This window comes from Haplochromis burtoni, unplaced genomic scaffold (genome assembly GCF_018398535.1).
Source record: "Haplochromis burtoni strain Fernald_Lab_line unplaced genomic scaffold, NCSU_Asbu1 Contig_23, whole genome shotgun sequence".
Taxonomy (NCBI): Eukaryota; Metazoa; Chordata; class Actinopteri; order Cichliformes; family Cichlidae; genus Haplochromis; species Haplochromis burtoni.
In genome coordinates this window covers 1,380,968-1,395,042 of record NW_024582384.1, presented here as the reverse complement: position 1 = coordinate 1,395,042, position 14,075 = coordinate 1,380,968, and the positions used below count along the sequence as shown (strand labels likewise).

At 43.6% G+C, this 14,075-nt stretch overlaps 1 protein-coding gene across 12 annotated transcripts in view; it reads right to left on the bottom strand.

Moving 5' to 3' along the window:
• cdk5rap2 (CDK5 regulatory subunit associated protein 2) overlaps positions 1–14,075 on the bottom strand; it is a 34,778-nt gene that overhangs the window by 3,762 nt on the left and 16,941 nt on the right. For 8 of the 12 annotated variants that reach the window (XM_005917262.3, XM_042218764.1, XM_042218765.1 and 5 more), the window contains 19 exons: positions 13,885–13,997; positions 13,664–13,803; positions 11,983–12,123; positions 11,791–11,900; positions 11,515–11,658; positions 10,898–10,999; positions 10,620–10,807; positions 10,192–10,525; positions 8,574–10,089; positions 8,301–8,402; positions 7,727–7,875; positions 6,046–6,449; positions 4,013–4,245; positions 3,491–3,542; positions 2,248–2,420; positions 1,397–1,744; positions 1,103–1,228; positions 907–1,023; positions 531–720 (listed from right to left, as the gene is read on the bottom strand). In XM_005917262.3, coding sequence (XP_005917324.1) covers positions 531–720; positions 907–1,023; positions 1,103–1,228; positions 1,397–1,744; positions 2,248–2,420; positions 3,491–3,542; positions 4,013–4,245; positions 6,046–6,449; positions 7,727–7,875; positions 8,301–8,402; positions 8,574–10,089; positions 10,192–10,525; positions 10,620–10,807; positions 10,898–10,999; positions 11,515–11,658; positions 11,791–11,900; positions 11,983–12,123; positions 13,664–13,803; positions 13,885–13,997 — 4,682 coding nt within the window. The remainder of the gene's footprint in view (positions 1–530; positions 721–906; positions 1,024–1,102; positions 1,229–1,396; positions 1,745–2,247; positions 2,421–3,490; positions 3,543–4,012; positions 4,246–6,045; positions 6,450–7,726; positions 7,876–8,300; positions 8,403–8,573; positions 10,090–10,191; positions 10,526–10,619; positions 10,808–10,897; positions 11,000–11,514; positions 11,659–11,790; positions 11,901–11,982; positions 12,124–13,663; positions 13,804–13,884; positions 13,998–14,075) is intronic. The other 4 variants (XM_005917259.3, XM_042218763.1, XM_005917258.3 and 1 more) reach the window with 4 other exon arrangements.

Genomic DNA, 14,075 nt, shown 5'->3' with positions numbered 1-14,075 from the left:
TGTATGTATGTATGTATGTATGTATGTATGTATGTATGTATGTATGTATGTATGTATGTATGTATGTATGTATGTATGTATGTATATTTATACATACATACATACATACATATTATATATAGGCACACACATATAAAACAGAAACACTACCTACAACAAGCCTAACGTGTATACATTAGACAAAGTGACACACTCAGGTGAATGAAAGGGAGAGGAGATCTGACAGTAATCTACACTCCTGGTTTCGAGTGTCAGCCTCATGTCAGCAGGACCCGTGGCAAGAGGTCACATACCATCACTGTAGCATCGTGTGCATGTGTGTGTTCACGGATGAGCCTTCAAGTGATGAGCTCAGGTTTCAGAGACATACTAACAGTAAGGAATAATGGCAACAGTAATGACTTTTTAGAATGGCCATTAGTAGCTATGTGGAGTGTCAGGTTACACAAATGAGTGCTTTAATGACATTAAGCGTGTGGTGTAGAAATGTGTGCTCCCCATCAGGACTGATGTTGTGTGTGTGTGTGTACCTGTGCAGCTCCTCCCTGCTGCGGTGCAGTGAATCCTGCAGCTGGGAGTTTTCCCGGCTGCTGTGCTCCAGTCGCTCCTGCAGTTGGCTGTTTTCCTGCCTCAGAGCTTCACACTCCCTCCTGCTCTGCTCCAGTTTGGCCGTCCGCCTGGCCAGGGTCTCCCGGAGCTTCTCATTCTCCTTCTGCTTGTCTGGAGGAATTAAAGGTTGTAAACCTTGTTAAGTATGTAATTCCCGGAGATAATGGAAAAATATTTAGGGTATTATAGATCAGCATCAACAAGGACAACAAAAGAAATTAGCATCAGTTTCTCTCCTCTTCTTTTTTTCTTACTGAAAATCATGTGATTTTTAACTAAACATAAGAAGAGCGATACCTCTGGATGCCATGCTGAGCTGTTCCTTCAGAGTTTGGTTTTGTCCCCAGAGGAATCGCACCTCCTGAGTCAGCTGACCCTGCTCCTCGTTGCCGTGGATGAAGATGTTGGTGGCTGCTGGACATGGCACATACACATGTTGGACATGTGGAAACAAAAGACCCTAAATAGTCAAAGACAGTTTTTTGGTGTGTACCTGGGTCTTTTTCCACTTCAGCTAGTCTCCTCTCCAGCTGCTCCCTGAGACGGTCGTTGGTGCGAATACTTTCCTCCAGACGTTGTCGCAAAGCTCTGATCTCCTGTAGATGCTCTGCCAGCAGGTCTAACAGACACACGTGGATAAAGCACATTTAAAGGGATATTCCATGTTGTTTTTTCACTTCTTTACATTAGCAACAAACTCACACAGCTCATATAATTAACAACATTTCTCTATATAATGTAGTCATTAACTGACATGCTAATCAGCCTACTATTGCTTTATATTTACCTGAATTCATCGTATGAGGCTGTTCTCCAGCATTCCTTTGTGCGCTCGTGTCTCCATCTTGTTTCTGTGCCTTTGTTTGAGGCCCTGAGCCCTCCTGGTCGTGCCCTTGTTCCTGCTCCTGATGATGGGAGGTGGTCTGGGCCATGATAGAGCGATGCAGGTCCAGTTCGCTCCGTAGGGTGGCGTTAAGCTCCTCGCTGCTCCTCAGCTGCTCCTGCAGCCGCCCGTTCTCCCTCTGCAGGCCCTGCAGTCTGCCGCCAGCATCTCTGTGACCGGACACACCTTCGTCCTGAGCTCCTCCTATAGGTGACACAGTTGCACCCGTCCAATCAGAGTGTAGTTGTTGACCTGAACGTGCACAGGAAGACAACAACACATGAGTAATCCAACACTTCAAATCCAAATTGCATATTATTATTATTCTTTGTCTCCAGGTGCTTCTAAAGGACTTCACTTGTCTCTGCAATAGCCTCTTGGTCACAAAATATCAGAAGATTGAAACAGATATGTGCCACTGAATAATGCAACTTTAAGTGGCAGTGGATTGAAACTGGACACCTTCTCTGGCATTGGCTGGCAAACTTTGTCCTGCAGAACGCCTCACTGCAACAGAAAGGATCTGAGTGGACAATAAGTGGTATTACAGGCAGGCACTAGACTGCCTGTGCACGTAGAAGAGGAGCCGTTTGATCTCAATGACTGTGCAACGGGCAAGAAGGGAAGAAAATATGCATTTTTAATGAAGCAAACTGAATTAATCCTAGTCTGGCACAAAATCTCCAGCAGTATCAGGGGTAAAACTCTGACAAAAGGCTTCTGAGACTTAAAGCATTGGATCTAGAAATACTTACTGTGGGTTCGATTGCCACCTTGTGTGGTTGGGCTGCTGTGGCAGGAGGAAGAAGTCCTGTCTGAGTGGGACAGATCAGAGTGAGAGCTGTGGTGGCTGCTGAGACTCTGGCGTCTAATCTGGCTCTGCAGGCTCTGGATGAGACGGTTCTTCTCCTGCAGCTCTTTAGCCAACCTGGAAGGAGAAGGAATGATGCGTGTTAACACCAGTTGGGAGGCCTCGGTATGACTGCTGGGAGAGAAAAAGGAACAGCAACCCCAAAAAGTAAAGAAAACTATGTTTCTATAACCAGCGGGCTTCAAACAACACACAGCTGGGAAATCTGACACAGGAGCTCACGGCAAACGTCATGCTGTCTGGATCAAACCCACTCACAGGTCCAGCTGCTCCCTGGTGCAATCAGCCAGGGTGAGGTTTTGCTGGACGAGCAGGGCGACGTGCTGCTGCAGCAGCTCTCTCTCACCCTCTAGCTCCAGACGCAGATAATCTATCTCCTGCTGGATTCTACACAAGCTTTCAGGAGGACCTCTCATGCACTCCTCATAGGACAGCAGTGATTGTGATGTCTGCTGAAGCTCCCCAAAACTGCCCACATCAGTAGTAATATGGATTAATGCGCGTGGCTCTGAGCAACCTTAATTTATAATTTGATACAAGTGTGTGGTTAAAAAATGCATTACCTATTCATATCAAGGATGGAAGGATACAATTATTGTACTGTGTCCAAAACAAACAAATTGCAATTTCTACAGTCTACAGTTATTATTGTTGTATTAACTGCTCACTTAGAGCATTTGCTGCCAATAAAAAGGTAAAAAAGTCAAAGTTTAAGATGGCTATGATGTGAAACTGAAAGCATGGGGAATACAGAGTGACAATATTGACCCAGTGATGGGCAGCAGAGCCTTAATTTACTTCTGGCTGACACAGAAACAAAACAGGTCAACAGCAGGACAGCTATTCACGTGCACAGCCCAGGGTCATAATGCAAATAGCTGGGGGCAGTTTTAAAAGGGTCATAATATGACAAACATCTCAAAGAGCTCAGCTAATGACCCAAAAATACAGTCGCACATGTGACCTTAACAAAGGGACTACAGTCTAGGTCACTAGAAGGATGGAAAAGTAAACACCAGCTTTTAAATAAAAAAAGAAGCCAATTTCTCATCATATAACATATATATGTGATAAATGTTTCACCCACTGTTGCATACACTAAAAATAAAGAAATAATGTATTTGTACCTGCGAGACAATTCAAGAGCTGGCACATCCTCATTATCCAGATGAGTCTCTCCTACAAGACAGAAAAAGACGCTGTCATGGACGTGTCTGTACAAATCAGTTACGAGTGGCTGCTCTTCTGTCTTTGTTTCTCTTCTGGTGGCGTCTGTTTTCCCCTTGTTAGACTGTCAAGTCAAGTTTGTAACCGCCCATAATTTTAACAACTGCCTTTAAAACTACTCTTTGATAATGAAGGAAATCATCAGTAAGTTAATTGATCACCATATCAAGTAATTTCTTTCATTAAAATAATGCCCTCCATGCTCTAAAATGGCTTTGCTGTAACTGCACTTGTCTCCTTCAATCATTATACTACCACGGCACTAACACACATCCTCCAAGCACACTAAGTAAATACTGTCGCATAACCACAAATACACGTCTGCAGTGATGGCAGATACTACACAAACAACACCTCATCATGGATCTATATAATAATTTAGGCAAAGCAACTACTACAATTACGATGACGGCAGCAGCTACCTTTGTCCAGCCGTCCCTCCAGCCTGTCCAGAATGCTCAGGCTCTTGTCCAGCTGCTCTTTAACCACCTCTCCCATGTAGCAGTCGACCTTTTCAGCCTGCAGCAGCTCTTTGAAGGCCTGGTTCAGCTCTTCCAGCTGCCGCCGGTGCAGGGCTCCCAGCCTGCGGCTCTCCTTGATCTGCTGCCTCAGGTGCGAGAGCTCTCGGGCCTGTGACTTCACAAGGGAGTCCAGGCTGTGGAGAAGACCAAATTAGGGACAATTTTAAAAAAGAAGGAAAGAAAAAGATCATGCAGATTTTCCACCTTCCTCTTGTGTTAGGGTCGGCACCGTCCCATTTTAAATTTCAAATGCATAAAAAAAAATAAAATTAAAAAAAAAAAATCACAAACATTTGTTTATTGTATCAAGGCTTTTTGACTTTGTCAGGAACCTCTATTTCTACAAAATAAAACAAAAAAATATATATACATTTTCACTAAATTATAAAATGCCCTAGTTGAAATTATGACCTTTGTGTTGTTAGGGTTGGTTTCGACCCAGGTATAATATTATGAGTATAAAGCAATAATTAAAACCAAAACTGAAATCATAAGTGCACTGTCAGCTAAAACATTGACAGCAAGCTCCTCTCCTAATCATATGAGCTTTAGGGGATTCTTGTTTTGCGTGTTTTTTGCAGTATACCTGCACAAAAACAAAACAAAATAAAGACGGGACATGTCAAGACGTGAGGTGAATTCACTCATTTGAGTGGCCATTTGACTTCCAAATTGAACATTTACAATTTGCAGCATACAAAAATGAGAAGATTCACAGTGAGCCAAGTTCTGCATCATATTTTTGGTGAAAATGAAGGAGAGGACACAGAGCAGCGATTCAGATGGGCAGGTTTCTAGGAGGAAGACAATGTGGACTATCATCCAGAAGACACAGACACATCTGATCAGAGGTGGAGGTTGCTGGTGCTGAAGCTACTCCTGCTGAAAGATTCAAGTTCAAAAATGGTTATATATTTTGGAGCTCAGTACCTCATGATCTACATAGCAGGGCAGCTGCTGCAAATGTCATCAAAATGACCCCTGGAATCACAAGGTTTGCTCTGACCAAAGTCAGTGACATCAAGAGATGTTTTGAGCTATTTATGCCATTGTCACTAAAAAGAATCATCATTACTATGATGAACCTTGAAGGAAAAAAAGTCCATAGCGACATGATGAGGAATACCTGGATGCTTTCATTGGTGTTCTTCTTCTTGCTGGAGTGTACAGATGCTGCAATGAGGCCACTGATAGTCTATGGGACGCATCGACAGGCAGAAATATTTTCTGGGCAACGATGTCACTTCACACATTTGATATCATTTTGATTCAAGAGTCCTCAGATTTGACAACAAAGAGACCAGACCGAGGTCTGACAAGCTTGCTCCCATCAGGGATGTCTGGGAGAGATGGGTGCAGCTTCTTCCACTGATGTTCATCCCAGGGCCAGAGGTGACAGTGGATGAACGTCTTGTCCACTTTTTGAGGAAAATGCCCCTACCGGCAATACATACCCAGTAAGCCAGGTAAATACGGCAGAAAAATCTGGGAAGCCTGTGATGCAAAAACCAACTATGGCTGGAATGTACAGATTTTCACAGTCAAAGCTGCGAGTGGCATCCCTGAGAAGAAACAATGAAAATGTGTGGTCGTCGATATGACCACTGGACTGCAGGATCACAATATCAGCTGTGATATTTTATTTTATTTTAAAATTGAAATCGAGGGGTATAGTGAAAGAAAAAAGGCCCAGAGGCCCACACCGAAAGTATTAAAACCAACATTTTCATGGATAAGGAAGTCTAACAAGATAACCAAGAGATGAGAAACAAATTGGATGATCACTTATTGTTTTTAGTGTATTTTATAGCTGATTTAATTCACTTGTCAAAACCGACCCGTTAACATAAGAGATGATAACAGAAAGCTAACACAAGACGAGGGTTAAAGTAAAGAAGGTGAAGTACTAATAAAACACTTCAAAGATGGTTAACCTAGCAGGTGATGTGGAGCGGCTGCGGGATGGCTGCAGTTGTTCACTGATGCTTCTGTTCAGCCTCCTCTCTCCTTCCAGCTCCATATTTACCCGGCTGCTTTTATCCTTAATTGCCTGGTTCTCCCCAGCCTTCTTCCCCCTTAGCTGCCCACTTCTGTGGCTGCCATCTTGACTACGGTCGTCTTTCTGTGCACCCTCTTGATCCTTGATCACAGACGGGTCTGAGGTGCTGTTGACCAAGTCACTGGAGAGGGAGTTCCTATGCAGAAGGCTCTGCATTTGGAGGATTAGTTTTGTCTGGTTTTCCAGCTGGACCTTGAGCTCTTTGACTTGTCCCTGAAGCTGCAGTGGGTCCTCAGAAACACCATACTCACTATAGACCTGCAGACCTTTCAGACTCACCTAAAAATAAAATAGATGGAAGAAGGTTCAGATTTTTAAAAGTGAAAACTAATGTTAAATGGAATCAAACCAGTAACACATGCTGTAACTTCTGATCATTGTTGTTACACTGTTGATTCTCACAAAGCTGTTTAAAATGACTAATGTATGTAAATGTTCTCAAACACACCTTATTCTCATTTCTCGATACATGTATTTATTTTTAGAATCTGCTTGAGTTGCCTTATACACCCATCAGTTATAACATTATGACCACCTGCCTAATATTGTGTTGGTCCTCTTTTTGCCATCAAAACATCTCTGACCCGTCAAGGCATGGACTTCACTAAACCCATGTGCTGTGGTGTCTCGCACCAAAAGATCCTTCAGGTCCTGTGAGTTGTGAGATGGGGCCTCCATGGATCGGGTCTTTGGCCAACACATCCCACAGATGCTCACCTATATTAAGATCTGGGTAATTTGGAGGCCAAGTCAACACCTCAAACTCACTCCTGAACCATTTTGGGAGGACGCATTGTCCTGCTGACGGAGGCCACAGCCATCAGGGAATACCGCTTCCATGAAAGGGTGCACATGATCTGCAAAAACGCTTAGGTAGGTGATATGGATCAAAGTAACAACCACATGGATGGAATAAGTTAAGTTTTCCCAGCAGAACATTATCCAAAGCATCACACTGCCTCCTCTGCGTCTTCTTCCCATAGTGCATTCATCATTTAAAGTGATTCATCATCTTCTTCCATCGCTCCACGCTCCAGTTCTGAGGCTCACGAGTCCGTTGTAATCGGTGATGGACAGCAGTCAGAGACTTAAACTACGGTAGCTCGTTTGTTGGACTGGACCACAGGGACCAGACTCTGCTTCCCATGTGCATGAAAGAGCCTTGGATGTCCTTGTCAAACACGCTCAAATCCTCACCCTTGCCCATTTTCCCAAAATATTCACTTGCTCCCTAATATATTCCACCCTCTAACAGGTGCCATGATGAAGAGATAATCAGTGTTATTCACTTGACTGCTGTATGAATCATGGTTCATAATAATGTATTTATCTTACACTAGGCCTTGGTAAACCTAAGACCCAGTCCTCCTCTATTCTGATTGGTCGTCACTCAACAAACAGAAGGTTTGAGCAGCAGGAGGACTCCTGTGCTCACAGACACAGCTCTGCATCTGAGCTAACCACAGTAGTGACATTCCCCATCATTCCCTAATGAACTTTGCTGTGGAGTGCTGGGAGTGAGGAACAAGATAATAAGCAAATAATAAGATAAATACCTTGGCTGAGCTGAGAGCTGGGGAACTAGGGTACGGGGTGCTGGAGGTTGAGTCCAGATTTTCAGTAGAGGAGAAATTGGCCTGTTCATGTTTCAACAGGGAAGGCAGACTGGAGCCACTGCAACTAGGGTTTACCCCAACCTCTAAATCTGGCAACACAGGAAGCACAAAAACATTAGACTATGGGAAGGAGTCCAGTGGAAGTTGTAGAAAATAAACAGTGTTTGAGCAGTGTGAGGAAAGAAGTCATTTGTGATACAGCCAAATTTGAATAGGACAAGAAATCAAGGTAAAAGGTTAATGAGTGCTCAAAAGACATTCCCAAACCTTAAGTGAAAACATGCATGAATAGAGACAGCCCATTCAAATTTAGGAAGGGTGAAGAAAATTCCACAGTTAAAAACCAGAAAAAGACTGTGTGGTTACGGAGACCCAGGCAGAAAATATTTTTCAGAGACAGTGTGCCCTTGTTCACTCCTCATGCATACATTCTACATTACGAGAAGCTGTCCACACTTGAGATTAGTATCCACTCAGCAGACAGACATGCAGAGTCTGTCTGAAGGCTGTCTACCTGTGCTACTGCTCTCTTCCCTATCGTTCTCACTCTTGCCACTGGTTTCGTAACCCAGGTCCTGCAAATCCACCTGCACGCCTTTGTCATCCTGCTCAGGAGCTGGCATTGGAAGCAATTTATGTTTGGTTAGGAAGAAATCAATCAAGGAGTTCACATATGTCTCTATCACTACTTATGTTGTTCCTGACCAAACTGGGATTTGCAGTATCACAAAATCGTTTGAATTACTGTGGACAAGCACATGTAGAAGAAAGCTGCTCAACAGCTTACCTTTCTTTATCATTTCAGGAGAGGATGTACTGGTAAGAGCAGTGGCCAGTTTCGCCTCCAGGCTTTTACATGCCTTCTTCTTCTCCCTCAGTGCTTTGTGCAGTGTTTCCAGTTCAACCTGAACACTTGGCGGTAACCCTTTGCCGTCCTGCACTGCCCTGTGGGCTTCCCTCTCCATTTTGCGACCCCTCTCTTCTTGCAGGGAAGCCTGGAGCTCAGATATCCTCTGAGAGTAATCACTGAAGACCTCATAGAGAAGACAGAGATGGCGATGAAGCTCTAGTACCTTTGTTCCAGTTGAAGCAGTAGACAGGTTGTTGCTGGGTTCGGAGATTGGTGGGGCAGTTTCTCCAAGTTGCTCCCGCTCTTGGAGGGCTCTCTGAAGTTTGTCTAAATTTATCTGCAAGTCAGAGCTGATCTGGGATCTGCCACCAGTCACGGAGCCAGAATTTGTGCAGTGTGCTGCTAAAGAGGCAACAGCGGACTCTGTTGCACTAAAGCAGTTCCTTAGAACGTCAATCGCCTCTTGATTTAAACTAGTATCAGGACCGTGGTGTTCCTTTTCCTCATTTTCTTTAAGTGACTCTGCTGCTACTCTGTCACTGGTGTATCCGTGTTGTGCAGTAGCATTTGTGGCCCTCAGTTTTTCTTGCAGCTCTGCATTGAGCCTATTCTGCTCCCAAAGTGCTTCTTGCAAAGAGTCTGCATGACGCTGCAGCTCACGCAGAGAGTCCTCGGTACCTTGAAGCACCCCTCCGGTGCTTTCTTCCTTTGGAGAGCTATGCAGCTGCTGCAAAGCTCCCTCAATCCTTTGACAAAGATCGCTGATTTCAGGATTCTTTTCTTGGCTTTCTGCAGAGCTGATGACTTTCTCTGCCAAATTCAGAAGCTCTATGAGCTGGTTGTTGAACTCCTCTTTCTGCTGCAAGGCTTTCTGCAGCTCAACGCATCTACCATGGAGAGACGCATCAGAACCCACAGAACCAGAACCTGTGTGTGAACCAAATCCACCCTGGCTGTCCAGACTGCAGGCAGTCAGATAAGCGATGGTAGATTCTGCTGCCTGTAAAGCCTCTACGTACTGGGAGTTCAGTCTGTCTTTCTCCCGGAGCTGTGCATGAAGTTCTTCCCAATCAGCAAGCTGCTCACTCAGCTTGTTGATCAGTGCTTCTTTCTCCTGGCACTCCTGGTGGAGAAGTTCCAGCTGAGTATATAGTCCAGAATCATCTTGGGTGTGATCCAGTGATGCTCTGGCTTCAGAGCCCTTGTCGGATCCCACTGGACTACAGCTACGATTAGGGTATCCAAGGGTGGCGGAAGGGGAAGTGCTGTGCTGGAGTGATGTGTGAGTGTCAGAGTCTGTGTGTACATGCTGGTCAGACCAGTAGACATCATCTGAATCAAGGTGCTGAAGTCCATCAGTTTTGAGCTGCTCGGAGCTTCCAGGCTTCCTGCTGCTGCTGTTAGACTCCACCCTCAGCCTCACAGGCACAGGAAGGCGAGATCTGCCTCCAGACTACAATTTAAACAAACACAAGAAACAGACATTAAAACCCCAAAACGCCTTCATGCAGGAAAGAGTGATATCTTTTTATTTCTTCTGCAGTACAAAACTTACCCTATGTTTTGCAAAATGCTGTTTTTCACTGTTGCTGTGTGGCTGGCAATTAGTTCTTGGACTCTCCTCGTCATCTGCAGTGCTGACATTGGTAATGGGACTCTCCCTGTCTGAAATCTCATTCCACTTCTTCCCTCCCTTCTTCTTTGACAGTTTGGTGGCCGTTGCATCTTCTGTGTCCAGTGCTTCCAAACTCTTCCTCAACTCAGCCTGTCCCTCACTGCTGTTCCCTGAGGCATCAGTGCTCTCTTTTTCTTTGTACTCAGACGATTTCTGTTCCTTCAGGAGACCCCGCAGCTCATCATTTTCTGATCTGAGCCTGAGCATTTCCGCTCTGTAATGAGAAATATTCGACCACATTACAGTTCAGACTTCTAACTACCAAGTAATGGGGAAAATAAGGAGTAGACTCTGAAAGAAAGACCTACCTAAGGTGCGAGACAGATGTTGACCCACAATCAGCTAATAGGGATTTAAGTGCCATTAAATCTGTGTTCATCTCCCTAGAATATTCCTCCCCAGTGTCCAAGATGTCGCTGCTAGAGTGAGCACGCTCTCTACTCTGGCTGAGGCCGCTGTCCTTGCTCACATCACCCAAAAGCTTTTCCGACAACATCTAAAAGAGCGATTATTTAGAAAGCAGGTTTTATAAACTCTTCAAATAGTACTTAAGCACTCAGTTGTTTAATGACCATAAGTTTCATACCTGTCCTAGTTTACTGCATGTCTGGCTCTCTTTGTCCTGACCAGAGAGATGTGTCTTGTTACTTTGAACCAGAGGCTGCTTCTCAAGCGTCTTCTTGAGCTGCTAGAGTAATGGGATGGGAGGCGAGTATGACACACATGGCTCGGTAAAAGAAAACTTAAAGTGGGAACAGAATCCATAAAGCACAGCACAGCAACAGCAGAATGGCATGATGTGTCTAATGTAGCATGGCGAAGAGAGACCGTTTTATGGGACACAGAGATAAAGATAAAACAGGGACTGATTAGGAAAGATGAAGGAAAGAGAAAGAGGGTACTTACTCTACTACATACAAGAAACACACTTGTTAAAAAATTCAGACATTTAGTACCACAGAGGGAAGAGAAATTAGCAACAGGTTAGACAGAACAGAGGTTAGGCTATAAGTTCTAAGGTTAGAAAGGAGCTATTACAGGAAGGATGTTAGACAATGATTCGTGATTTCTCAAGTATTTTCTAAATGTGGACATACTCTGGAAGAAACATTACTAATAAATGACAAGACGTGCACTCTTTTGGAAGACCTAAAAAAACCAAACAAAAAACAACAACTTTGCAGCCATAACTTTGTGTACAACCTCGTCTCTTTGCAGCTGCTTTTTGCGGTCTTTGTCTTCTTTGTCATCAGTGTCACGCTCTGACTTCTCAATTTGTGAAAGTTGGCGCTGCCGTTCACTGTTTAAGGTCTGCAGCCTGCTGACATGGTCTTGTAGCTCAAGCACCTTAACACAGAGCGAAATCATTTTTACACATTTCCAGCTTTACAGTTGGTACAGTGACACCTGAAGCACACTAATTAACTTCAACGTGACACTGTATAAGAATGAGACAAAAAGCAACAAAATGTAAAATACCTTCTGTTTAAGCTCCTGAGCAGACAGATGAGACAAGCTGTCATCCAGTCCCTCTCCTACACAGATACTCATGTAGGAAGTCTGATCTCCAATGAAACTCAAAGAGTCGCCTGAAAAACGTTAAAATAATCTTAATAATGTTGTCTGTATATAAACTGGAATATGACATCTGCAGTCTTTTTCTCGTCTTACCTCCATCGTTGGCTCCACCAACCCCTCCTCCACGGTTCTGAATTGCTCCTAAGCGTGCCTGCAGAGATGCATTCCAACGCTGGGCATCTTCAAGCTGATGTCTCATGCTCTCTAGCTCTTTAGGATCAATCAGGTCCATACCTGAAACGATACACAGAGGGTTACAAAAGGCCACGCATGACAGGGCATTACAGCAGCTCCCATGAGGCACCATTAACTTAAGACTTCATGTGCGTATGTCTAACATGTCATAAAGAGGGTGTATACTTCAGCTCTTTTTCACAACTTTAAAAACAAACACAGACCAGCCACGAAGCTGAGGTTTTACACCGCAGCACACACACCTTTGGATTATACCTTTCACTTTCATATTTTTCATGATGTCTACAATATAATGTTCTTTAATTAAAATACTGAAAAAAACAAATAAACTAAAAAAAATCCTTGTAAATGAAAAATGTAAAAAAAAAAATAAAAATATGAAAAACAAAAATGGTGGATTTACATTGTGCAGTTAGTGGATCTTGGCTTGCTAAAAAACTCCAAGTCAGATATGCAAAATATATGTAGAGGAGCTAAAATGCACACCCACAATATACACAATCACAAAGTATGATTATTATTGTGCTTTTTCATAAGTGTGTAAACATGTAGCCTATGCACACAAATCATAATGGTTGGTTATATAACCAAAGCATGAAGTGTGCAAATGTAATCAGTGACAATCATCCTGCTACGTCTATCTTGCCAGTCAGTGCTAATGTGAGCTGCGTCCCTGTTACTTACAGCTGACCTATTTTTACACCTGGCTCTCTGCAGGCAGCGGTGTGGGGAGGAGCATGCACGTGTGTGGTCGCCTGAGCGCACACGACAAGTGGATGGTCCAAGTTATTTGGCTTAGACCTCAGCGCAGAGTGACACTTTTAATCTGTTTTAAGGCTGTGCATTAATGCCACAACAAATCTGAAGGACAAACTGTGCTGAATTACATTAACTGCATGACGTCAAAGGAAAATAAATGCCACACTTTTTGGATTAGGCTCTATTTCCGGAGAGCTGCTCTTTTAATGTGGTACTTTGCACATTAATATCCTTTATTAAATCATTTGAAAATGGCACAACCATGCTTTTAAATGATATTCATGTGACAGATGGTTGGATGGGTTGGATTAATAACCAGAAGCGTGCTAAAGTGATGCAATCAAGAAGCAAAGGGACAAAACAAAAACAAACAGCATGTTGAAAGTGAGAGACAGAGAAGACAGGTCTTTATTTATTTTTTATGAAGGACAAAGAGCAGACAGGTGTGAAATCAATACATTTACTGAGAGACAGTGAAAAGGGGAGCGACTGTGTTATAGACAAAAACATGCAGATAACTGGGTGATGATGAGAGCAGAAGAGACAGAAAGCAGACAAAGATGAAAAGTGGAGGGACCAGGTGTGCATGCTGAAGAAGAACACAACAAAAAGTAGACATGGAAGTTGTCGGCAGGACGAGTAAACATATTATATAAAGATGACTGGGGTTTAAGGGTTCCCTTTAATGATGAGTTATATTTTCTACCATTTTAACCACAATAAATGATAACAAGCACTTCTTTTCTCATTCACTCCTTTATTTCTTTCCCTCTCATTCAGTCACCATCCTCATCTACAACCAAGTGTGTTTTCACTGCACCTTCTCTGAGTTTGGCTCTGTGTATCTCTCTCTCCAAGTCACCCCTTAACTCCTCATTAGTTCTGATGCTCTCTTCTAGCTGCTGCCTGAGAAGCTGCACTGCTGTCAGCTCCAACTGTAGAGCATGGAGACGCTGGGCACTGCAAATCATCCAAGAGGTCTGTTAGCGCAAAGCATTTGTTTCTCCTTTTTGCATTAAAGCAGCTGTTGCACATAACTACCTGTCTTGCTCCTTCACAGTCTTTACCAGGCTGGAATAGAGCTGTTGTTCAGCCCTCAGGGCTCTGTTCAGAGCATCGTGCTCATGTTGCAAAGCTGTGAGGTTGGGCAAGGCCTGAGGAGAGACGAGAAACCATCTTAAAAGACAAAGCATCAAGATTGTAATGTTTTGCTCTTAAAAAAAATTTAAAAA